Source organism: Podarcis pityusensis, assembly GCF_964106645.2.
Source record: "Podarcis pityusensis genome assembly, chromosome: 1".
In the NCBI taxonomy this organism is placed as follows: domain Eukaryota; kingdom Metazoa; phylum Chordata; class Lepidosauria; order Squamata; family Lacertidae; genus Podarcis; species Podarcis pityusensis.
In genome coordinates, this window is record NC_138028.1 from 77,064,805 (window position 1) to 77,091,850 (window position 27,046).

The 27,046-nt window shown below is 41.1% G+C and overlaps 1 protein-coding gene across 10 annotated transcripts in view; it reads right to left on the reverse strand.

Annotated features, from left to right (window-relative positions):
• The window catches only part of TSPAN4 (tetraspanin 4), a 525,920-nt gene that overhangs the window by 31,120 nt on the left and 467,754 nt on the right, over positions 1 to 27,046 (reverse strand). For all 10 annotated transcript variants that reach the window (XM_081011602.1, XM_081011606.1, XM_081011608.1 and 7 more), the window contains one exon: positions 21,530 to 21,604. In XM_081011602.1, coding sequence (XP_080867728.1) covers positions 21,530 to 21,604 — 75 coding nt within the window. The remainder of the gene's footprint in view (positions 1 to 21,529; positions 21,605 to 27,046) is intronic.

Genomic DNA, 27,046 nt, shown 5'->3' on the forward strand with positions numbered 1-27,046 from the left:
CATCTGGGACTGGTCATAGATATGCAAACTGTGAGGTCCAACCATCCACACTCCATCCCAATATTACTCAACCTTTGAGTGTTATGTAAGTGAAATTCACACCCTCATCTCCAGTTTATCTCCAATAGGCAAATACTAATCTTTCCCCTCTGGTTCTACCACATCATTATTTGCCTGGAAGGGCTGTGAAACTTGAAATAGCAAGTGCCCCCTATGGGGGGGGGGGGCTACAGACAGCTTATAAATCCCTTAAATCCAAACATTTAGAGTCATTTTCCTAAACAAATAGGGGAAATAGTAAGGATTTTTTTTCTTTATCATTTTCAATTTTGTTTCCTATATTGCTTTAACAGATGAATTCCATGTCTAATAGCAACTCAAACATTAATAAATTTCCAGATATTAGTCTATATGATGAGGCATATTCATTAGCACATACAAATGATTGGTGAATTTCTGCTTCCAGAGGAGATGTTTTATTTAACACCTCACTTTGTATGGTTAGCGTTGGGGTCTACATATGATTTTTTTAAATGACCTATACCACCTTCAGTTTTAGCAGCTAGAGAGACATGGTGTATATATGTTGACATTTCCATTCCACCTTAAGGAACAGGCATGTGGAATTGTTGTGTGTCACATGTCTGTTTACATTCCAGCACAGTGTGCTGGGAATTTCCGTTTGTGTATCGCTTTTGCTTCTGCTGTTCTCTCTGAGACGACATGAGAGAGAGACAACATGTTTCTTTGTTCTGATTTATGCTTAATAAATCTGTAGCTGTAGCATGACTTCACACATCTCACGCCTACTTCTGTGTGCGCAGTACACTCTGCTAATTACGTGCCCTGGCTTCTGAAGCTCGGGTCGCTGACTTACGTCGGAGCACAGGCCGATGAATGGAGACGTCTGAGCTGGGCTTGCCTGCTGGCCTCCCAGACCTCTGCATGTCGACAATATATTGGCTTGTCAGCTATAATTTGATCCTTGTAAGTTTTTATTGTGAAAGAAATGGGTAGAATGTGTGATATATATATTAGACCAGCTCAGATGGAGATTTTTAAAAATCACTTCCTACTTTACGCAGTTTAAGTATTAATTACCAATGAGTACAGAATGGCAATATTTTCAATTACAACATCAGTTGGTGTCTATCCATGTGGCACCTGCTTTGAGTGCTTTGGCATCTTCTAAATTATAGGAGGGAATTACTGGATCCGTACAGAAGACCAAACTTAAAACCACTGTTTATAAATGCTTAATTAATTTTGGTAAGGTTCAGGAACTTAGAATAAGGTTACCAGACGTCCCCATTTCCTGGGGACAGTCCCCAGATTTGCAAAAAAGTCCCCAGACAAAATCCAACTATTTAGTAGGAAGTTGAATAGTGTCCCTGGATTCATTGAAAAAAATCTGGTAATCTTAATTTAGAGAAGTGTGGAGCAGGGAATTATAATTAGTATTATGCAGCCTAAACAATGGAAAATTGCTTTGGAATTGATACCGAAGCATACTGCCTGTGATATTAGAGATAGTACATAGCCATAACAACTAAGTAGCCCTTGATAGCCTTATTCTTTAAGGATTTGCAAAATCCCCTTTTCAAGCTGTCCAAGTTGGTGGCCATTAATACCTATTGTGGTAGCACATTTCATAAATTAGCTATGCTTCTGAGTCGGTGTTTCTAAAGGCACAAGCCTCAATTCTGTGAAAGTTAAGAGGGTGGAATCAAAACTTGAAGTGACCTGCTTTACAGTGATAGGCTTATAATCACAGAGGTTCTTTCTGTAAACCTTGTCTGCTAAGGCCCCATACTCTAAGAACATAAGAAGACTCCTGTGGCATCAGACCAAAGGCCCCTTTAGTCTAGCATCCTATTCTCAAGGGTAAATAAACCTCTGTTTTTTAAAAACACATGTCTATGAAGGCTGATATCAGAGAAACTGTTGTTGCATCCCAACTTTCAGTGCTGGCTCTCCTCTTCTCATCAGCTGAATGACTAATTTCTGAAAGGCAACTTTGTGAGGCGCTATCCTTAAAGAAGGGGGTATATAATAGCATAAGCTAAATAAATGACATATGGAATAAATTAACAAGGCAGCTATCAGAACTGCTGGTGTGGAGGAAGAACATGCAAAAGTCAAACAAGCGGCAAAGCAACTTTCGCCAGACCTGGTATATCCTCCAGATGTTTTAGGCTAGAACTCCTATCAGCCCTAATCAGCACTGCCATGCCCAAATCTGGACAGCATCAAGTAAGGGAAGGCTGCTGCGAAGTCTCACCGATGATGACGCATAGTAGGGAGCAATGACTCAGTACCCAAAAAGCATTCAAAATGGATGCCATACAGACTTCCGGGTCAGCGCCATTGGTGAATGGCGGAGTTCCTCCGACCGGAGGAACAGGCTCCGTGGAAACTGGGTCTTCCTGCCGCAGCGAAGGTGGAGACCCGCTAGAAATCCCAGGCGGAGGAAGCCTGGGAACGTGGGGTTCAGCAGGGCACCAGAAGCGCCCCCCTACTCGCAGGGAATCCCATCTAGGGGCTCCGGAGCGAAGTGGGGTGAGAAGCGCGGTGCTACGAACTGACTGCTACTTCCACGGAGTGAAGCCGCACAGCCATTGCCAGAGAGCGCTGACTTTTTCCTGTGGACAATTGGAGTTAAAACAAGTACCCGTGAGTAGAAACGGAAAATTGGACCAAGAAATTGTTTAATTTGGTATCGAAGCGGGAAGGTGCAAACAGGAAGTCCGCCTTCCGCTTTTTTGTATATAGACTAAAGCAAAATTTTTGCAAGCTAAAGCCGGGAAGCTGTCAAAAAAGACTAAATTTCCTTCATTCAGAATTACTGAAACCCCCCTTGGAAGCAGGAGAAAAGGGGGGGGGACTCTCTTTAACCCTAGCAGGAGAGGGAGTGAAGAAGGATAAGTTTCCACCGTCTCTAACCTTGGAACGGGGTGTCAGAGACAGAAACTGTTGGAGAGGTTCATTGACTGTGAACGTAATACTTTGACAGATAGCTAATGAAGAGAAACAAGTTGATTCTAATGTTGCCTTTTGCATTTTAAAGAAACAAAATATCTGAAAAACATCTGAAATATCTGAAAAATGAAAGTAACTTTCCTTTGTCTAAAAAAAAATGGATACAAATAGTTTGTCTCCTCTAGAGGGAGCTTGCTAAAATGTTGCTGTAGTATATTTGAGACCCAACATCTGTGAGATTAAGACCGTGGGAACAGTCTTTTCTGACCTTGAACAAAGATGAGCTGGGAGGAAGACTGGGTGCTTGCTTTATGCAAGACAAATGCTTTGCTGGAACAGATGCATGAGAAGATGGACTTGATGAATGAGAAAATGGATTTGACTGTTGTGGTTAATAACTGTGGACAAACAGGGAACATTGATACAGAAATCATTCAGGAACCAACCTATGAATCTGTACTGATTGGGCAAGTGCAGATGACAATGGAGGAGGATGCGGCTGCACCTCAAATAGTACAAATGGAGAGACCCGAGGCCCTACAGGAGCATAAGCCGCCGTTATTGATGATTGAAGTTGGAGTGGGCCAAGGGGAGTCTGGAGATGAGGAGGTTCCTAGCTTTGGAGAGATCTTGAAATTTGATTTTAAATACATTTTGGATTATATCGAGGACTGTGGGGAGTGGGACTGTGGGGAATGGGCGAGCTGGATGAAGGGTGATAGAGACAATTTTGGGTTGGAATCCCCCAGAGACCTACTCCTCAATGAGAAAGGAAAGAAACTAAGACAGAGACCAACAAAAGACAAGGAAAAGGGCAAGCATAAACAAGATGAAGAAGAATTGCAGAAGGGACATGGAAGAGACTTAAGGGCCTCGGACATAAGGCTTCCAGGTTGATGGACTAGATGGATTGGACAGTAAGGACTGACACGACCCGAGACCAGGAAGAAGAGACGCTGGATGATGACTGAAAGAGAATTTCTAATGGAAATTTTTTATTTTAGAATCAGCTTAATGAATATTAGGGAAAATGTGGGAATGAAACTATACGACTCTAGCAGAAATGTTATCAGGAGCTATGTATATTTGAAAACTAAGATTTAAGTCTTAAGGTACTTAGGGGTAAGATAAGGTTAAATAAATTAAGATAATTTGAATAACAGAATATGGGGAAAGATGGAAAGGATTTGTTGAGTTAATTATTAGGTTAAATTGTTAAGATAAATTTTATAACAAAAAATTGAGAAAGATGGAAAGAATTTGCTGAAATAATTATTAAACTAGAATACAAAAAGGGAGGTGTGAGGAGGTCAATGAAACAAGCAAATGGAAATTACGGATATGCAACTTGGGATTTGTGTTTTTTCTTCTTTTTTCTTCTTTTTGCTTTCTTTTGCTGTATTGTCGTATTGGTTTTTATATTTTGTGCTTTTCTCTTTTTTTCTTTTTTTCTTTTTTTTGTATTGTAGTGTTGTTGTTTTTTATTTTTTATTTTTCTTGTAATCCTGAAATTATCAATAAATATTATTTTAAAAAAAACAAAAACAAAATGGATGCCATACAGATGCTGCAAAGTTTCAGCTACATCATTATCTTGTATGTGTAAAGCTGACATTTTCCAGAGCAGGAAAGAAGGGAGCATCAATTTTATTTTATTTTTAAAATACATCTTCTGTCACTTCTTTGTGCTCATCTGTGGTAACAGAAGTTGTTATGAAAAGGTTGCCTCTGCTACTTGTACATAAATCAGCATCCAACAAGACTGTAAACTCCACAGCCAGTGAGGCCACATTCCACTGAGCACAGCCTCCGAAGTGTATTGACACCTGATAGCTGAATAGCTTGTACTGTTGGTAGTAGGAGAACCTTAGCTGACTATTACTTAAATATTAAATGATCTTTTCAATACATTTGGCGGCTCTTGGCAGCTATTTTCCTTCTGCTTTCTTCTCTCATCACCCCCACCCCCTGGAAAAATCAATTTATTTCTCTCCCTCACTCCCCATTTCAGTGCTCTGCCCTTGGAAAGTCTTACATTGCTTTGTTAAAACATATCAGATGCTCCTTCTCTGCTGACTGCAATATTCATCAAGGCGACAGTCCTGGAAGGAAATTGCAGCATGTTCTATCCTTTGCTGCTGTCAAATAACAGCATTACTTTTGTTGTATCTCCCACTGAAAAGGTTGCAGTTAAATATTGCTTTAGTAATTTGGCCTAATTCTGGTTTTACTACAGCATTTCTTCAAATGCCTATGAAGGAAACTAATGTGTCAAGCAGAGGATCGAACTAACATCTCTCTCCCTGCCATAAGGTCTTTTCTCTGACATGTTTCATTACTCCCTCTTTCATTAATCTCTGGGTGGGTAGGAATCAATATTCTCTTTTCCCCAAAGTACTTCGGTGCTTTAATGCCCACCCCCATTTCTTATGATTTAAATAATTTCCCAGCTTATACTACTAAATATTCCAATCTGCACTCCTATAGGATCTGAAAGTGATTTACATTCCTAGAAAAAAGAATTCATAATACGTGCCCTTTAGTGGCCTGGAGACACGGCTTGGGAAGGACATGGAAGACCAAGTGTGGCTAACGACCTTTCCAATCAAGGGTGGTAGCCATGGTGGTGAAGCCACGTGTTTCCCCCTTACCTAGGGTTGCTTTTTTAAGGAAAACCCGAAAGTTTGTTGAGCTTTTTAAAGACAACCCCTATTGACTTGCCTAAGATCCAGGACAAAGCACCACCTTTCTGAAATTCCCCCCCAGACGTCAATTCCACCTTTGAAATCCCAGTAATGTATGGGAAATTCCAGACATATGGCAGCCCTACCCTTACCACTAGATTACACAAACACCAGTGCCAAGTGTCTTTATCTCATTTTAACATAATCTGCAATCAAATCATAGAATTCTAGATTTAGAAGGGATCCCAAGGGTCATCGAATCCAAGCCCCTGTAATGTAGGAATCTCAGCTAGCGTCTCTCTGACAGATGGCCAACCAACCTCTGTTTACAAACCTCCAATAAAGAGTTCACCACCTTAAGAAGAAGAACTTAATGCAGCTTAAGAATTGAAAAGAAGGAGTAGTACAACAACCACCAGGTGTGTATGCTTCTGTCGTGGAGACAGGAACACACAAGCCAGTCATTCTCATTTTTCCCATGCAGTCACCATTGTGTGAGAACAGCAGGCCATGGCCCTGTAGCAAAAAGGCAACCCATGTTGGGGCTGATCTTCTAAAGTGGGGAGTCTTCTCTGCTCAAGCAGATCCCCTGTGTGATTTAGAACCCTGGAAGATCAGGAACCTAAACAGTGTGGACAGCCTACTCAAGTCCAGCCAGCTTCCTGCTGAAGAAGCTCAGCCCCCAACATGTGTGGACTGTCAAACGGCTTTTGCCTGCTTAGGAAGCTACCATACACAAAGTCAGACCAATGGTCCATCTAGGTCCGTATTGTTTACACTGACCGGCAGTGACTCTCCAGAAAACAGAAGTCTCTCCTAGTCCTATTTGGAGATGCCAGGGATTGAACCTGGGACCTTCTGCATGTGAAGCAGATGAGCTACCACTGAGCTACAGCCTTTTCCCTTCCCCAGCTTCTCCTTAACAAGATGGTGCTTATGTTAGAATGACTGGACAGAGTTGCAGGGTTCAAAAGATTGGCAGAGGGGTGTTGACTAACTGGTCTAACAAACAACTGTCACAACCCAGGATTCTAACTCTCCATCCTCAGAAGAGCACCATAAAGAGGATTTGTCCTCAGAAACAGTCTTTGATGTCTCTAATCAGAGGTGGGAAGCTTTTTAAAAGTCCTGTTTAAGGCTCAGTATGATGGTTCTTGGAACAATAGTCAAGCCTGCCTTATCTAGAGTCTGCTTGGAACTCTCCAAAGTGCTCCCTGTTTTGGTACTTTGCCTTCTTAGACCGTGGTCTCTGCTTTGGATTACTTGGCTCAGCAGGAGCTACCCTCTGCTTTGTTTGGCACACCTTACTGTAATCTGGCTTCTACTTTGCCTGACCCTGCTCATCAGAATTTGACCTCAACATGTCTGACCTTGGCTTGCTAGAACATAGCCTTTGCAGGACCTGACTTTCCTGAACTAGCAGTATGTGCCCTTGCATCCCAGGAATATGTGACTAGTACATGCCCTCACTTGGGCTTCCACCTGTCTTCCACCCGTGACCACTGCCTAGAACAGAATAATCACAAAGGCTTAATGATGGGGGAGAGAAGCTGTGCTGGTGTTCCCACTTTTAATTTGTTTAAAGATGAGCATTCATTTTAATTTGTTTAAAGATGAGCATTCATGCAAGTTGCTGCTCAATTGGGAGGACTCTAGCTTAAAAACACTTATTTTAAGGATGCATAGAATAGCCTCACACACATATAAAGAACAAATAAGCAATTATAAATACAGAGGGGAGAGGAATTGTTTTGTTTGCCACTAGTGATAGCAAAAATGGTAGCCAGACTGAGTTCATGATGGTCATATAACCATGTTCAATGGAGCAATACCTATGATTTTACCATAAACTGGAAAAATTACATTTGTACTAAAAGGAATTCTTGTTGCAATCTATCAGAAAGTGACACAATGAATTTTCTATAGTTGATCTGACTTATTCAGAAATACAACAGAAAATTAAAGAGAAAATCTTGGAAACTGAGGACCAAGATATAGTAAACAACTTAAAATCTTCTCTGTGGTTGGCAAATCTCAGCGAGTGGGGCCATAGGACTGATGAGTGTCTCTCTGATTATAGGCTGAGATATGCTTTTACATCTTTGCAATTGCACTCCATGCTTAGTATGGTGTTCCATGAGAGAGCGAATAATATTACCTAAGAAAATCAACAATGCATTTATAATTCAGGGGAAGTGGCAGACTTTGTACATTATTTACTGTTTTGTAGTCAAGTTTAGAGGGAAGCTTTCCACAAGAAGCTTCACCTGACTATGGACAATCCTATTGGCATGCCAATTAGATTTTACTAAAAAAGAAAAGGGGGAAAAAGAAGAAATATGTATTATAGGGGCTATTACTAAATTTGCCCTTCTGGCAAATTGCTAATTGATTTTTTGTTGATTGTACATATGTCCATCTTCTATTTTTTTCTTTTATGTTGTTTTCTAATTAATCAAACTATATTATGTAAGTGGTATGCATGCATAATTTTTCATTCCCCCTGGATGCTGATGTTTTATGTTTATGTTATGCTAACATTGCAGTGGTTGTGGAGGTTAGTCTGTAAACTTTCTTGCTATTTGAAAGAGGGTTTTTTTTCTCCTTCTGGTGACCAATACTGCCATCGAGTGCTGGGAAATGTATTCTTCCTGCCATGCTAACAGAAGCGGGGTGCGGTGGGGTGAATCCTTGCAATGCATGAATAAAAACTGGGGAATTATTACTCCTAAAAACACTGTGTTGATATCCAACTAAATCATACTCAGAGTAGACATATTAAAATAAAAAAGACTTCTCCACTGATTCCAATAGATCTACTTTGAGTATGACTAACATTGGGTATCACCCATTATCCCTAAATCAGAAACACAATAATGTCTCACTGAATCCAATGGGACAAGTTACTTGTAACTAATGAGATGCAAGAGGGTGACTAACTTTTCTTGGAATGCAGCCACTGCTTAGAAATGCTTCCTGGTCTAGGAACAGAGGAAGCTGCCTCTAGCTCTATCTAGCTCACTTTTGTCTTAACCAGCAGTGGTTCTCAAGGGATTCAGAAAGGCTGGGGATTGAATCTGGGACCTTCTGTTCTACGACTGAACTATGGCGATTCTGTCTCTTGTCTTCCTCTTTAGAGTTTCTGCTGTTTTACCTATGTCAATATTCCCTCACTAACTTTATTTTAATTGAATTGTTCACCTGGTCTAGAACCCATTCTTTTACTATAATTGATGTGTAACTTCCCTCTCCTCTCCATGTTATGTTCAACAAACACTACTCATCTATTACTACATTTTAGCCATCTGGTAAAATCTGTCTGACATTTTACTTTCTTTACTATATGGGATGTACCCTGATGTGACGCCACATATTACCTATACAAACTGTGAATACAGCAAGCCCACATTTTGTGCACATTTAACTTGTGTGCATTCAGCTTTACGTGTGTGTTTCTTTTCTTTTCAGGAGCAGAAAGGAGGCAGGGTTCCACGGAAAATGACTTTGGCAATCCCACCCACCATTGAAACCAATGGGTTGATGATACATGATTTTGGCTTCAGGAGAGATCCCCAGAATGTAACCCCCATGTAAGCTGCTGGGTTATTGTATTCCAAGCGTCTAATGTTAACAATGCAGACAGATTTATTTATTGTTAAAATTCATCTAGCATTCAGATTTTCAATTTTTTATCGGTTGGATGTTTTTGATCAGTCAATCAAGCAGACAAGTTGGGGGCATATCATATGACCACAAAGACTCTTACTGCAACAGGAATTCTTCCACACATTTAAATGTTGAGAATAACAGTGGATTCAGGCTATATTTAATTAAGTGCTATTTTAAAGAACATGTTATTTATTTATTATTTCTGGTAACTTTGAAATATTTGTTTTCATTGGCAACTGCAACATATGAGATGAGGGCTGTTATCTACTGGCCCATGTGGAGTCACAGCACATGAACATTCATTTTATACTCTGTTTAACAGTTTTATGTATACAGAACAGCTTACTGTCAACACATTATGTTGGCTTAAATATATAGTGACACTTCAAAATGCTCTTGGAATGAATAAAAAATGTCCTGTCTGTTCCAATACACAATACTAATCATTTCTTTTCATTTTATGCATTTCCCCCCTCACCCAACCCATGGTTGGTTCTGCCTCAGTTATTAATTTATTGCACTAGGTTGTGAAAAATTGCTTTCATGTTAACTATTTTACTCTTCTGGGCTTGACTACCTAATTTCAAAGGTGTAGGAAAGAGAATGTATCAGGAAGATGCAAAAGAAATGACACAAATAAAACGCACAATTGTGTAAAACAACTATGAGAATCCAAACAATGAGGTTAAAAATGGAGGCAGGAATTTTTGACTAGGGCAGCAATAGAAACTCTGAAAGCAAACCACAGAGGTTTGCAGCTTCCACAGCAGACTCTCCAAGTGTTCCTATTTTCCAGGGCTAGTCCCAGATTGATAGAAGCTGTCCTGGTTTCTGATTTGATCCCAGAATGTCCCGCTTTTCCTTAGGACATCCCTATTTTCATCAGAGAAATGTCAGAGGGTATGCAGTTATGTGACTCCCAAGCCAAGGAGATAGGTACATGTACGACCTTTAGAAGACATCTGAAGGCAGACCTGTATAGGGAAGTTTTTTAAACGTCTAACGCTTTATTATGTTTTTATATATGTTGGAAGCCACCAAGAGTGGCTGGGGCAACCCAGTCAGATGGACAGGGTATTATTCTTATTCTTATTATTAAACAGGATGTCCCTATTCTCATTGGAGAAATGTTGGAGGGTATGTCACAGGAGAGACAACTAAGGATATTATCCCTTTGGGCTCTCCCATGGAGGAGTTTGGGGCAGGGAGCACTCTTGTATTCATTATAGATCCCCATCTCTGGGTGAGAGCCAGGGAAGGGAGGAAGGGGTGTGGTTGGGGCCTCCCCACATGAGAGGCAGGTTGGTTTCACATACACATTCTTAAGTTGCTGTGGTTATCTGATGGCTTTAATGAGAGTCTATGGTGAGAAGCAAGGCTGAAGCTGCCTGTTGTCAACATAGGAGTGGCTCTCTGCTAGAATTAATGAGAGATACACTTCATAGTATATGATCAAGCTGTTAGGAACTGCATGCACTTTTAATTTTTGCTCTCCATGAAATGCTATGTGGGTCATATCACTGCTAATATTTGATTACATCTGATTCTGGTTTATGTATTTTAACTAACTGGGGGTTGGACCCAATGATCCTTGTGTTCCCTTCTAACTCTACAATTCTGTGATATTTTAGTGCACTTGAACAATGAATTCAGGGAAGGTAGTTTTTGCTATATAAAATGCATACTGAAACAAAATTAATTTAAAAATAAAATAAAACAGTTGATACACAGCTAAAGGGCAACTGAAGGTTTCAATGAGGTCAAAAAGTTGAGATTGTATTACATGAATCAAGGGATTTCCTACCTGTAACAAGCAGGTGCATTGATTCCAAGACTTGAAACTGTAGCTTTTGGTATGGAACTGAACTTTGGTTTATAACAGCCTTCTTAATGCATTAGTGCTTTATTCTGAGACTCCATTAAGCCATGAGCACCAAAGGTCAGGGATTCCCAGAAGGGAGTACTAATGCTTTTTATATGTCTAGTTGTATTTAAATAATACCTGTGTCTGCATGTGCCCATCATTCTTTTTGTTGACACTGCCACACCATTCTGCATCCTCGCATCTAATAGCACGGGCATTCGCAGGTGGGGAATTAAATCTAGCACTGGGCTCTCCCCTCCTGTGGTTTCCAGCAATAGGCATTCAGAATATGGACTAATGTGGAGGAGGAACATAGCCATCATGCCTAGTAGCCACAATTGTTACAATGGTACGAACAGTTTGAATTATTCACCTTATGCAGCACTTGATTAATAATTCAATCCTTAATTTTGCTATGGGCACATTCATTCTCAATAGCCTATCTGAAACATTGCACTAATCTCAAGAGAATGAAACTATGTGTTCAATGTGTCTTTCATTTATGTAGGCCACTTGGCCCAGTGGTACAGATTCATATTTGCCTTGGCATGGGTCCTGAAATTAAGGTCGGAGTGGCTGTCCATTATCTAGCATACTCCACATCACAACAGATGTCTTTGGAGTTGCAGAACTTTCCAAGTGGATATGTATGGCCTCAAGGGTGCATACTACAAACAAGACTGCTGCAATCAGATCCAAGTTCTGCTCCTCCCAACAGGTTCCCTATGCAGTACAAGGCAGCTGCCACTCTCAAAGCACAGTATCTGGAGAGAGTGCCCAGATGAAAAAAACAACAGGTGGTGACCATTCTGTGTGAGGGTTCTGTTACCCGCCCCCATGTGTGTCAGCAGAGCATGTATAAGCACGCCTGGCCCCCGTTCCACCCCCATTCTGCCCCTTTCTGGGTTCAGAAGGACCTGTACATCACTGCATGTACATCTAATGTGGTAGCGCTTTCAGGGATGAGAATTTACTCCATTCCAGTCATGGTCTTAGACTTCAATGGGCCTGTAAAACCGGAACAAAATATAACACTCAGTTCTTTGTGGCCTAGTAAGTGATAATTTAGGCCTGTTCACTTCCATGTAGGCCAAGTTCCTCCTGCCTCACATACCCTATCTAACCTGTGGCCCGGTTCTCAAAGGGATCCTGCTCACCCTGAAGTTTGACATCCAGCACTGACAGCTACTTTTACTTTGCCTCCTTCAACCCAGCTCAGACCCAGCTTAAACAAAATGGTAACACACTTTCAAAATCTGACAAATGTTTGAAATGGTTAAAATTCAGCTTTTGTCATTTTAATACCTTGCAAATTTTCTTTCTGAAACTCAATTTCGTATAATACTTGTACAAAATCTAACTCCAAACTCTTCAAGGTATTATTATATTAATGCAGCAATACTGAGTATCAATTTGCTGAACTGAGTATTTATACTCTGCTCCTAAAATCCCTAAATCTAACAATATTTATAATTGGAAATAGGGAAGAAATTTTTGAGAGAATTCTGCACACACACACCCCATGTACTTTTGTGCCTAAAGGTGGAACCACATGTTATGAGGAAAACATGGAAGACCTAAGCTCATGTTTCTTTAGTAAATCTAATGTGTGAGGGGAGCATCACTTACAAGAAGGAAGGACTTTTCTCTGTAAATGCCCCTTGACAGTTTTAAACGGATGCTTTCCCCAGTAGGGATATGAAACTATGGGGAAGCTGAAATGAAGGTAAAGAAGCCGAGGGGTGGAGATTATGTATGGGAAAACTGGTGAGCACAGGAAGGGTGAAGCAACTCATCTTTCTGCTGATCTCCCCTGCTAGGTGCCCTGCCTCTGTTTTCTCCTATTATCTTGTGGAAATATACATTTGCCAAAATAGCATCAGGATCTGCCCTAAGCAGCCTTTAATTGGATGTTCAACTTCATCTTTGCAAATCTGAGTTTTCAAAAACCACAAGCTAGGCCAAATAACACGAATCTCCGTAATAAAACTACAATCTGATTCTCACTTTTTGTATTTGTAAAGAAGAATTCTTTTGACCTTTACTGAATAAAAAAAAAAAAGAACCCTGGGCTTATCATTCTCATTTTGGAAGTGTTAAATAGCGATACTAAAGTTCTATGCATAAATCAGAAGAATGGGGGACAACTGATTAAATAAGCCAAATAGGGAATGATATATAACACTGAAAAAGTAAGTAAATCTAGCCTTTATTTTTGCCTTTGGTAGAACATCCATAATATAAATATAAATACAGCTGTTAAATGTAGAAGGGCAGAATAAGTTATCACTGACCCATTATTTACAGAGTTAACACTCTGAAAACAATGTGCCTGTAATAAGCCCTGTGACTCTGAAAATGTTACACTCACATTTGCCCTTCAAATGGGTGGAGTGAGGTTGATGGAAAGGTGATATGATGGGATGCTTGTGATAATTCTATGGCAGGGACAGTGAGATGGGTCTTCTTGAAATTGCATGTATTTTCCTCTGGGGGGAAATAGGTTTAACTCTTGGTGGAATTAACTCAGGCCCTCTTTGCATACATGTTAAACCTCACAACACAAAATGTAAGAAGCCAATGCAACAAAATGTGGCCAGGGCAGGAAGTAGGGGGTAGATTATTGTCACTATAATTTTCTATGCCAGCTGTTTTGGTTTCTTTTTAATGGTATGTCAAGGAAATGAGGCGAGGTGGTAGAAGTAGTATAGTCAAGAACAGAAGTGAAGAGGTTTAAAAGAGCTAGAACACAAACTGTGGCAGGCAGCTGGCATAATGTCTTGAAGAGAGGGATCACAGCTGTGCTATTTATCCATCATCCCTAAGGCATTTTCTTCTGTTTAGAAACCTGTAAGTCAAGAAGACTTGAAGGAGATGATGTAGCCAAAAAGAAATATTTGTTTTGCCCAACTTGTGACGTATGCATAGTTCTGGAGAAATTGAACTGAATAAGAGAAACCATTAGCTCAGGAACAGTGCAAAGACTTTGCATGAACAGCACCCCAGACTTGATCCCTACAATTTCCAGTTAATGAACTTTAGATAAAAGAGACCTCTCTGTGACCCAGAAGTGTTGACTGACGTAACTGACAGTACTGTGAACAATCCAACATTGATCTGATTCAGTATAAATGGCAACTCTTACCTTTAGGAAACATTAAAGTAACTCTGAAAAATTCCCTAATGAGAAAAGAAAAGGAACTGATGCAAGCTAAACAATCTTCTAGGACTCACTGAGAGTTTTTCATAATACTCAGTACTGCATGTCTCTCTTGTAAAGCAAATAAATAAATATATTAGCTCTCAATATACCGTGAGTATGTTTTGTCCCTACATAATAGCAATCTGAATGCTGAATCATGTTTCATAACAAGTTACAAAGTTAGGGTCTGTTTTGTAACAGAAACTTACATATTAATATAAAGATATGTTTTAAGGCACGATCCCTTCAAACTTCATAATCTGCTGATCCAATTTTAACGCAGCTTCTGCATAAGCTGCAATAGAAGGGTTAAAGAGGAGATCCCCATGAAAAGGTGAAGTAGCAAAATCTATCACAAATTGATTTGCATTAGTGCAAATCAGCAGACCTCAGTTTCTTACTTGTGAGGTAGTTTTCTTTCGGGAACACATGTAATTAAATTGCAAGTCTCAGGTGCATTAAACTAGGCTCAAAGACCAACTCAGTCCATGTAACCCATCCTTTTAAAAGTCAGAAATGATCAGTGTCTGAAGGGAGATAATCCTTTAAAAACAGAAATGCCAGCTGGAAATAATGTCATTTATGATTTGAGTTGTGAGATCAAGTTATCAGATTAATGTTACGTGAGCTAGGGGAGGACGGGAAGCTTTCTGATTTTTCTGCTTATCTTTCCCAAATGCCAAAAAGTGGCCATCTTTATTTTTCTATTTTATATCAAGGAAGAACTGTGCATAACAACACTGATCAAGAGAACTCTCTGTGCTACAGATACCATCTTGATTGCTAGATACATGCAGTACACAAGACACCAACTGAGCCTGATTTATTCATGGTATAAACCCAATTCTCCTTGGTTTGGACGTGAGTAGTAATATTCCAGGCCTCTGAATCTGTTACGCTGAGTTCCATTAATGAGAGAAGCTTGGGGAGCCAAATCAAAGTTGTCCTCATTCGGTAGTATTCATCACAAAATAATGAAGAAATAATATTTTCCCCTTCTTGTCAGGAGAAGGTTGGGCACACAAATCTAAAAATGGTATGTAGGGTCCTACCTGACAGAGGACACTTCTCTGTTGAAGTGCTATCAGAAGGCAGCTCTCTATTTAAAGGGCTGTTCTGTACAAGTCTGATTTACAAAAACAAGAACCATAAAAAGGGTGGAGAGCACAGTGCCCTATCAATTGGGTGTATGGGGTTTTAGGAGAGGGGTAGTACTTCTGGTGGAGGACACATCATGTTCCTTCTGGGGTATTTTGTCCACTTCTGGTCTCCCACCCTGTACTCAGATCTCACCTGTGGCTTCTAGTAGCTGTCAGGTTGAGAGAGCAGCCACAACCTGGGAAACAGCTTCAACTGGCTAGCTAAACCAGGTGAAGGCAGCTGATGGGTCTCAAACCCACTGTGAGTTAGGGACTCTGCATACGAAAACAGGTCAGATTGAGTGGACAAGACCAATAGTGGGTCTAATGGTCAAGAAGGCAGTTTCTGCACATGCTGTAAAGGGAAATGAGGGGCAGATGGGGCTCATCAACCTGGGAAGGTAGCCCATCTAGGAGAAGGAAAACTCTGATCCTAAACTTCTGCTGCCTTGTGGCTATACTCATTTGTGAGAAAGGTTTTGGGAGAGAGATTGATACCAACAACATCCTGTGTGATGTATTTCCTGCCCTTGTTGATGAAGCACAAATTGCCACCTCCTGGGACAAGGAAAAGCTGTTTAAATGATGCTGGATTCCTTTTAAGGTAAATCCCAGATATGCTATCAATTACAGAAAGAACAGAGACCTTGCTAAGGGTTGGAACTGTAATGTCTGGTATGAATAGCTTCTGTATCTCTCAAGTCCTATAACTTCATTTACAGCACAATCCCTAACCACATCTACTCAGAAGCAAGTCCTACTGAATTCACTGGGGCTTACTCTGAGATAAATGGGGTTAGGATTGCATCCTCAACCAGTGCATTCCATAACACTTTAGAGTGACATTGAAGCCTAGTACTCATGTGTTAAATCTACTTCTTGGAAGCACCATTTCAAACTGTCAGCAAGTGGACACTCACACAACTAACAAAGCTACACACACACACACAAAATCTTCACAGAAAACTAGCTATCAGGTTATAATGGACAGCTGGGTTTGAAAAGGTTAACTTGTACTTCATATCTAACCTCCTGGCAGTCCCTCCCTCCCTCCCTTCTTTCCTTCCTGAGGAACAACAGTACACATTGCCACTGAAGTTTGACTTTTCTTTCATTCCTCCCTGAAGCATGTCATAGAATCACAGGCAGAAAATACACCAAGTCCTTTGCTGAGTGTCTACAAAGTTAGCCACCTATGTTCTACCAGGAGGGTAGAGATAAGAGTCTCCCATGAAACCACTATTATTATGTGAAATTACAAATACATCTAAAAGAAATTGTCCTAAAACATAAATCATTCTATTTTCTGTCAAAATACAATATTTATAAAGTATAAATGAAACTTACACCAATCCATGTAGCCCAAACTTACATCAGTGAGAATAATGCATATGACAGAATACTATCTTGATATTTCATTTCATGCTCCAGTGATTTATAAATGAATTCCACTTTTTAATAAACTTGTCTGGCAAATGTCCTTTCTTAAATCTCATATAATATGTAAGCATCATCAAAAATGCTACTGTTCAAACTCACTCATACCAACTTGATATTGAAAGGGATTCTTGGTGATTTCCATAATGGTGCTATAACTTGTCTTGTTATAGCCATTAAACTATTCCCTAGTTCTAAATCCACTTGCAAGTTTTGAGCTTTCAAATATTCAAGAGCCACTGTTTTAGGATTTCAATAAATACAATAACTGGACATACCTTTTATGATCATTTTATTATTTCCATAAAGAAGATAGAACCAAAATATAGCTTAATATCCAGTAGCTCGATATCCTTATGCAATCTAAATAATCTATATAATGCCTTTTGTTTTCTATTTTAGATACATTTTAAAATAACCTTTTGCCACAATTGTAAAGTGGCTAAGTCACACTTTTAATGGTGCATTCTGGAAAAGATACAATATTAATATTAAAGCCAGAAATTATGCTACAACTGGACTGCATGTAACACAGAGGAATAAATGATCTTTCTTAGTTATGGTGAAAGCTACATAGACCATACAGATATACATTCTCACCTCTTGCTTCACTACTGGAACCCTGGAGATATGTCCATCTGACCTCACTACTATAGTTAAGGGCTGTATAACTAAGGAAAATAATTATTTATCTGAAATTGTACCATTAGCTATTAGGCAGGCAGGCTGGTCAGCCAATGGTAACTAACTCTGTTGAGATGGGGATACTAATGGGAGAGCAGCAAGCAAAGAAGAGGAGGAACAAATTCAAAGAAATGCTTCTCACCCCACTCGCTCAGCTAACCAATTGGAAGAATATGGGGGGGGGTGAAACAATAGAACCCCCTCCTTCATCCTTCCTTCATACATACTGTTAGAAAAGTTGGGTGCCTCACCCCTCTCTCTGCCAAGCAATAGCAAGGTTCCAGAGGGTTCCAGGTACTCACCCACCGTTTGTGCTCCTTAGGAGAACTGAAGACATGTCGGAGACTGTTGTAGCTTTAAGAAATATGATTTATTCTCATATTGACAGCTACAGTCTGCATGGAGGGAGTCCATATCTTACAGCTTGGGCTGTTCCCCATAGCAGTGCAGCACCGGAGTCAAAGACATCTCTCCCAGCCAGCCTTCAGCCAGCCTGCCCAAGATGGATCTCTGTCTTTCTTCTCTCATTCTTTCCAGGATTCTTTTCCTGTGACCTCTCTCTCACACACACCATCACCTTGGCAACCACTGTCTGCCCAGACCCAAAATTCCTCTTAGATGGGCCATCAACACCTTTTGTCATGCTAACACCTATGCTAGGCGTGGTTAGTTTGCATAACCCAGCTCAGAGATTCCTAGTCTGGCCTAGTTCTGCAGCATGTTTTTTTCATTCATATCACAAATAATCAAAATACTACCATTTATTAATTTCTAGGGTTTAGGGGGCCCCACAAAAAAACCCCATCACAACAATACACTGTGTCTGGGCAAGACTTCAGTGTCATAAGCATAATGCAATATAAGATAACCCTAAACCTCATAATGCAATGCCTGAACAGACTACATACTTATACATAGCAATTTGCATTTTCCTCTTTTAATTATGTTGCCTTTGTTATGAGTGGCCTATCACTGATGTAGTCTACATATATATTGCTCTGAACATTTTATTTCCCCAAACAATCTCACTGAAATACCATCTCACCCAGGTCCTTCTAATGGTTTTCATTGTCTTTTCAGAGATTAGGGCAGAGGGGTGTTTGTGAAGTGGGACAGCTCTATGCTTTATTCCCAGTAAACACCCCCCCCCCCAACACACACAGGCTTTGAATCACATAATGACACTATAACTTTCTTCATTATTTCCCCCTTTTTAGCATACCAAGTGTGGTGTTAGCTCTTTTTTTCCTTTTTTCTTTTTTGAATACTGCTGCACGCTGTAGAGATCCCTTCATTAATCTGTTTTCTATTATGCACAAGCCTTCCTCTTAAGAGGCAACAGCTAATTCATGAGTTATTACAGCATGTGAGTAATTTAAAATTACCACTGACAATATAAATCATCTGGCATGGTAACTCTGAACGCGCATCTCTCTGGCAATTGGCAAAAAACACAATTCTGGGTCTTTCGGCAGAGTGTCTGTGGTACTGTGACTAACCTACTGGGCTTGGATGTTGAAAACCCAGGGTAAATCACTGCATTTCAGCCAAACATACCTCACAGTTTAGTTACATAATTAGAATCAGCGGAGGGGGGTCTGTTAGGGCAAACAGGGCACTGCCCCACCAACCTCAATCTGCCTTCTTACTACCAGCCTTGGAGCAGCCCTGCCTGCCTGCCTGCCTCCTCTTCCTTAGTCTCAGTTTTGCCCATGTGGAACTCAGTAGGGAGGAGGACATGGACAAAATTAGAATTACCTGGCTCTGCCTACCATTTGCTCTGCTGTTGGTCTCTCTGCCTTCTGCTCTACCAGGCCCAATGGGAACCTGCCAATACTGGTTAGAATGAGCTACTCAGTGTGTGTGTGTGTGTGTGGCCAGGAAATTTAAGCATTTTTATCTCATAATTCGCTACATGGGACAAGCAAGCAGTCTGGTGTGGGGGACAGATTGTGTCTTTTTGTTGCCCCATATTTTCATGCACACCAGCTTCTTAGGGAACAAGGGGGCAGAGTATTTGCTGAACCTCTACTCTTGACAAGAGAAGCCAGCAACTGGGGGGCGGGGGGGGGAGGTTATTTAGTCTCCATGGCTGGACAAGGAGGGGAAGGTGGGAAGGGAAGAAAGCGGGAGCTGACAATTTAACTTAAAACAAGAAAAGATCAGGAAAAGCCCTGGGATTAAGGTTATGAGCACACAGCAGTTTAAAGTGGATTCGATGCATCCCATGTGTGCATATTTTTCGCATCATCTACACAATGTCAATCTCATCCTAGTGGCAACCTGCAGCTTCCCCCCCGCCCATTAATTTGGGTTTTCCCAATCCATGGATAATCCAATAAAATGGGGACAGTAGAATGCAGTATAACATCTCTTGCTACCCACATATTGGCACACTGAAACACTTTGTGTGGACTTAAAAAAAATGTTTGTGGTGACTTTTTGCTGGGTGCCATCTATCACCCTCATGTCTGTTTCCTCATTGCCTGAGCACAACCTAGCCATTTGGTTTTCATCAGCCCAAGAGAAAGCATGCAGCTTGTCTATTTCCACAGGTTGTTGCTGAAGGCACTTTTTTTTTTTAAAGAAAAGCTGTTTTGCACGGAACTGCTCTTGCATCAACAGGAGGTGGGAAAGGAAAAGGGGAAATGAAAAAGAACACTTACAGTATCTAAAAATCCCTCTTCTCCACATCCCACTTCCCATCCCACCTTGGCTATATGCACTTGTCTGTAAAATAAATGGTTTTATGCAGCTTTCTGTGTTTGTGGTATTCATAGAGTGTCTGTGGTTTGGAGGTGCCCATGCATCTGCCTACCCAAATTTTGTTTGCCCTGGCGAGGAGCTCATGGATGGGTTGCTGCTTCTCTACCTGGCAGGCACAATCCACAGATATGTATTTCTTTTTGAAACTGTTGCTTTGTGCAAAACCCACAAATTGAAAAATATGTATTTGAAAAAAAGATAAAAATACAAAATTGCCTGCTTTGTTTGAAACATTTGGTGAAAGCTCATTGCTATGGCTTTACATGAACAAAACATTTTTTTAAAGGTGTATGCATACTGCATGCATACCTACAAAGGGCCTCAGGCTTTGAGAACTTTCAGTGGGCAAAGAGCAGTAATTGAGGGGAAGGATTAACAACACAAAATACATCCTACCAAGCACCACCTACTAGTGTGTACGAGAAACACTGAGAAAGATTTAAACTGAAAGCACTAATGTGCAGATGAAACGTCACAAAGAGGCACATGGAAAAATCAGATTTGTACACATTAACGCTTTAGTGTATACAAAGCCTAACAGCTACAGTTGCAGTTCTGAGTAAATACTGTTTCTAGTCATCTAGGTAGAGCTAGTCAGAATAGACATATTGACAGCATCATCAAAGGAGCCTTCTCTGTTAACAGTTCCAACAAAACCAGGTAAAAATTGTCAACATTTACATATCAACAAAGCCCGATTTCTCATTTCCTGGTGAATGTCTATAACAATATCCAATTAGGAAACTTTCACAGCAACAGAAATACCCTTACTAATGAACATCTTAATGTGATTACTATCTGCCTTTTAGTGCATGAGTTTTCATCAGCCTTCCCTGATTAGAATTCTCTGTATTTAAATCATAAATGTGTTGCTAATATGTCTGAATACGTCTGACCTTGAACTGAGAGTGAGAAGGAGGGGACCAATGTCCTAGAAGAGCACTTTTGTATTCTGTGTGCACTATTTCTGATATGAGGTGGTATCTTAAGAAAACATGCTATGCGTGCCAAGGCAAAGGCTTCATGGCTTATTTATATGAGGAAAGGGGGCAAGCAAATTTGCTGAAGGGGAAAGAAAAGAAGAAGAAGAAATATTTTGACATACCTTGTCGGTGTAGACGAAGAACAGAATCACGACAGTGAGCTCCAGCACAAATATAATTAACAGCATGATAAAAAACTGTCAAGAGAAGAATGGGTGGGAGAGAAACAAAAGCCCAGAGACATCAATATTTGTTTCATCTTCACAGCATATGCATTCATGCATAGAAGGAATCAGACCTAGTTTTCATTGAGGAGGTAAATCTTTGCCTGAATGGTAACATTTCTGACATAGGTGAGACATGACTGATTGTTTCGCCACGTAAGAAAATTGCCTGCGCATAGAAAACTCTTCACACCACACACCCAATTTTCTATGTGTGGAAAAGAACTCAGTCATGTGAGTCCCACCTGCAGGCAGATGCAGCAAAGTCCAGACCACCTCAGTGAAAACTAGGCCAAAGTCACGAAAGTACAGACAATATTATTAGCCTTGTGGCTGAGGTTCATATGGAAAGAGGTCAAAGAATTGATCAGGAGAACCAAGGCTCTAACCACATCAGTGACCTGCGAGCACTGCAGCTATGAGGGATGCTTGCATTAGCTTCAGCAAGAACAGACATTCATTGTGTTTTCACAGACTTTTACCTAGCAGATATTCCATTATCTAACTTTGCAGTAACACTTGGCCTTCTTGTTTTTGAGAAAGGGTGGCTCTCCTCTATGTACACATCTGTGGAATATATTCTCATTCTCTCTTCTCTCTTCTCTCTCTCTCTCTCTCTCTCTCTCTCTCTCTCTGTGTGTGTGTGTGTGAGAGAGAGAGAGAGAGAGAGAGGGGCTCTTGGGAAGACACGAGTTTTTTAAACATTCAAAAGTAGTGGAATATTCAGTCCTGAGGCACATTAGAAAATCTCCCAGGTGCACTAAAAACATTAGTGAGGTACTTTTAAAAAATGCTTCTAATATTGGTAGTTGCTGAAATAAAATTGTAGTGATAATGTATCTGAGGGCTATCAAACTAGGATTTTCAGGTAGCCATATGTATATTTCCACTATTAAAAAAAAAACCTGAAAATTTGAGGGTGAGGAATAACATAGAAGACTAACTTAATCTTTTCCTTGCTAGACATTTTCCTATGAAATACCACCTTCCCTGCTGCTTTTTTCCTCATAGGAAATGTCAAGTGAATGTAGATGGGAAGCAACTAGGAGATACCATATTTTTCAGTGTATAAGATGCCCCCATTTATGAGACGCCCCCTATTTTGGGGGATTCCAAATTAACAAAACACTCCTCAGCACTACCCCTGTATAAGACAAACCCCGATTTTAAACCTACTTTTTTTGTAAAAAACAACAACCCCGAGTCTTATACACGGAAAAACACAGTAATTTTGAGCAGGATAATGGACAGAGGGGAAAGGGTTAACTAGTCCCCCCTCCCTTCCACTCAGACCTCCAGTGTCCCAAGATTGCTTCTAGTTAGAAAAGGAGAGAAAGAATCATGGGAAAGACCGCAGGTCACATCTAGCCTGACCCTAAAACACTCAGAAGCCATGAGGCAAGCAAGAAGAGCAACTGACAATTGTTTCCAAAATCAGGCCTCACAAGTGTATTACATGATTTTATATGTAGGGGGGAAAGTAATATCTGGGTTTTGCAAGTCAATATCTGTGCTGCTAAGTTTCAGTTGACCTAAAATTTAAATCTTAACCAGTCGGTGTCATTCTATGTATTTCTTTCGTTACACTGCGTTTTATTATCCCACCTTTCCTACCAAGGAGCTTAAGGGCAATGTAAATGGTCCCCGCCCCCACCCACATCCCACCATTTCATGCTCAAAACAACCCTATGAGGTCGGCTACACTGAGAGATGGTGACTGTGCCGAAGCCACTGAGGGACTGAATGGGGATTTGAACCCAGAGCTCTTCACCACACTGGCTCTTACTATTTTCTGCATAATGTCTGCTGTATATAAATGGTACCCGACATATTCAATTGCTGAATTTGTACTGAAAATGTGGTGTGTAGGGAAACTGAACATGCTGCAAGAGAATGTGGGGGGAAGGGCAGGAATGGGGGCATAAGCGTTTGCTATTTCTAAGCGCCAGCCTCTGCCTAAGCTGCTACTCAAGCAGTATATGTGGTACAAATTGAGGAGGATTATTCTGTGTGCGTGTGCTGCATTCTGCAACAGGGGAAGTTACAGGGAAAGGCGGCACAGTCCGATTCTTAATTTAGCAGTATACTTTTTTAAGAGCATAAAGCAAATTAGTATTTGGGTCTTGCTGGCTCCTGCTGTTCCTATGCACAGCCCCCACCCCAAGTGCTGCAGGGAATCCTCTCTTGTTCCCACTCTATTCCTCTTTCCTTTTGCAGAAAATAAACCCTTTGCTGCCTCTCTGGTCTTTTTGTTTGTTCCCTAGGGAGCTGCTTTTGCTAAGCAAGCCAATTCCACTTCCATAAAAATAATCCTTGATGATCAACTTCAACGCAGCATTAGACAACTAAGCAGCAGTTAAAATGGCATTACTCTCATCCCCCCCCCCCCACTATTCTGATAAAAAAAAAAAAAGCAGCAAATGCATATGCAACTACAGGCTCTTCTGTGTGGCTTGAGAAAAAGAGGCTTTTCAAAAGCGACAAATGGAACTTGTCTTGCATCCAGCTTTCCCCAAATTCAGGGGTAACTGCAGTAGATGTGTATCAAGATCTTACATGCATATTGTTCTTTTCAACATTCTGTGATGTGGGGGAAATGACACAGGGCCGGATTTAGATGAAGAGAGGCCCTAGGCAACTCCACTTGTGAGGCCCCTCCCCTTCCCCCACCCTCACAACTAGAAGAAAATGGAAGAGTGTTATAAACAAAATTGGGTGAGGCCAAGGATGATGACGGGTATTTAAAAATCTACAATTCACAATTTCTCCTCTAAAGGACGTAAGATATTATTGTTAAATACCATGGTGATTTAAAAAAAATATGCATAAAATTAACACTGAAAAACTTTTGCAATGATTGAACTTTGTAAACCTTTTGTGGCTTGGGCAGGCCTGGAACTAGTTCCCATGTCTTGTTCCACTCTAAGGAATCAAGTTCAGCTTTCATGGCATTTAACATCCTCTAAGGTTAAACTTTGGACCTCTTGGAAACTTGAAGGTTCCCAAACCTTCTCTGAGTTACTAACAACAGCTGTATCTGCTATGACTGTTTTAGCAAACTCTTCAACATACCTTTTGGGTGTTTTACCCTTTGTGGCCCTTTCAGATCTGCATACTATACACAAGTCATCTATGCTAGGCTTATCCTCTTTAGGAGAATGCTGGGCAGGCCGGGTCATCCTATTATATACCTGCTAGGATTGACAAGGCATCTGACCCTCACCTGAATCTCATAGCTCTCATGTAGCTGCCTCTGATTAGTTATCATTTAACTTGGGAGAAATAATTAGCATCACACGTCATGTGCATGGAAGTTGCTGAACCAATTAACCAACTAGAAGGATTACTATTAATAGCACCAGTTTTCCTATAACTTGGTATTGCTGGATAGTTTTGATGAACTGCAAAAGCATTTTTTGTTTGCATTCTGTTACCACCCTGGAATTTTCTTTATTAGTGCCACTTTGTTTTGTACGTTTCCTTGCAAATGAAAGAAAACAACTTTTCTGTTTGTATACAGTGGTACAGAAAAGCAATGACAAATAGAAAAGCAATGACAAACCTAGACAGCATCTTAAAAAGTAGAGACATCACCCTGCCAACAAAGGTCCATATAGTAAAAGCTATGGTTTTCCCAGTAGTGATGTATGGAAGTGAGAGCTGGACCATAAAGAAGGCTGATCGCCGAAGAATTGATGCTTTTGAATTATGGTGCTGGAGGAGACTCTTGAGAGTCCCATGGACTGCAAGAAGATCAAACGTATCCATTCTTAAGGAAATCAGCCCTGAGTGCTCACTGGAAGGACAGATTGTGAAGCTGAGGCTCCAATACTTTAGCCACCTCATGAGAAGAGAAGACTCCCTGGAAAGACCCTGATGTTGGGGAAGATGGAGGGCACAAGGAGAAGGGGACGACAGAGGATGAGATGGTTGGATGGTGTTCTTGAAGCTACCAGCATGAGTTTGATCAAACTGCGGGAGGCAGTGGAAGACAGAAGTGCCTGGCGTGCTCTGGTCCATGGGGCCCATGGGGTCACGAAGAGTCGGACACGACTAAATGACTAAACAACAACAACATACAGTGGTACCTCAGGTTAAGTACTTAATTGGTTCTGGAAGTCCGTTCTTAACCTGAAGCGTTCTTAACCTGAAGCAGACTTTCCCATTGAAAGTAATGGAAAGTGGATTGATCCGTTCCTGATGATGAAAAACACCCCCTAAAACAGCAATTTAAAGCGAATTTTACTGTCTAGCGAGACCATTGATCCATAAAATGAAGGCAATAATCAACGTACTGTACTATAAAATAAATAAGACAGTATTTTAGATGAAAAAAATTAACATTTTTTTTTCTTACGTGCACTGATGATAGTCAGTTTGGATGGGGGGCTTTTATCCATTTCTGCAGTCACACAATCAACCAGTAGCTGAAATGGGCTCCACAGATCCCCAAAACAATGGCAGAAGGCAGAGTCCCCCAGAAGTCCCCCAAACGAAGGCACAAAGCAGAGACAAAGGCACAGGGCAGACTCACATAAACAAATCCTAAAATCCCTTGGAGAATGCCAAAATTTTCCACCTAGGTGCACTTACCTGGCTAGGTGCCACCCATCTTGCTACAGCTGGGAGTGGGGCAAGGGTTGGTAAAGGGCTTTTTGGCCCAGGCTCATCTTTTGTTTCTTAAGAGCTTCACTGTTCTTTGTCTTCACTAGGTAAGTCCTTACCTAACTTTGGGGCTGGGATGCGACCTGCTGGGTATCCTGTGGATGTCGAGGCTTGGCTCGGGGCTGTTGCAGAGGCCTCCCGCGGCTAGAGCCCAGTCATGGAGCCTCTGCAGGCCCTGCAGATGTTGGGGCTTGGTCCCCAGCATTCACGGAGCCCTGCAGGCCCCACAGATGCCAGGGCTTGGCCCCCCGGCCTCTGCAGGCCCTGCAGATGTTGGGGCTTGGCTCCCAGAATTCACGGAGCCCTGCAGGCCCCACAGATGTTGGGGCTTGGCTCCCCACATCCGCGGAACCTCTGCAGGCCCCGCGGACGTCGGGGCTTGGCCCCCGGCATCCGTGGAGGCCTCAGAGAGCTCGGACAACTTACTGCCGGGTTACAATCATTCGCAACCCAAAAAATCGTAAGTTGAAGCGTTCATAACCCAAGGTACCACTGTATGTTGATAATATAATTTTGGTTACTGAGGACAAACAAGATTCTACAAAAACAAGATTGGGTGCAGGCCTGGCCAGGACATAGGTGTCCTGACTGTGACAAAGGTGACCTGTGTGCTTGCTTGCTTGCTTGATTAACAGCTGTTGGGAACTTCAAGGTCCCTGCTCTCCCTTCTTATGGTCTTTGTACTGGACCTGGAGACTCCAATAGAGAGCATCCCATGTCAAGAATGGGGCAAGTGGGCACTCTATCAAA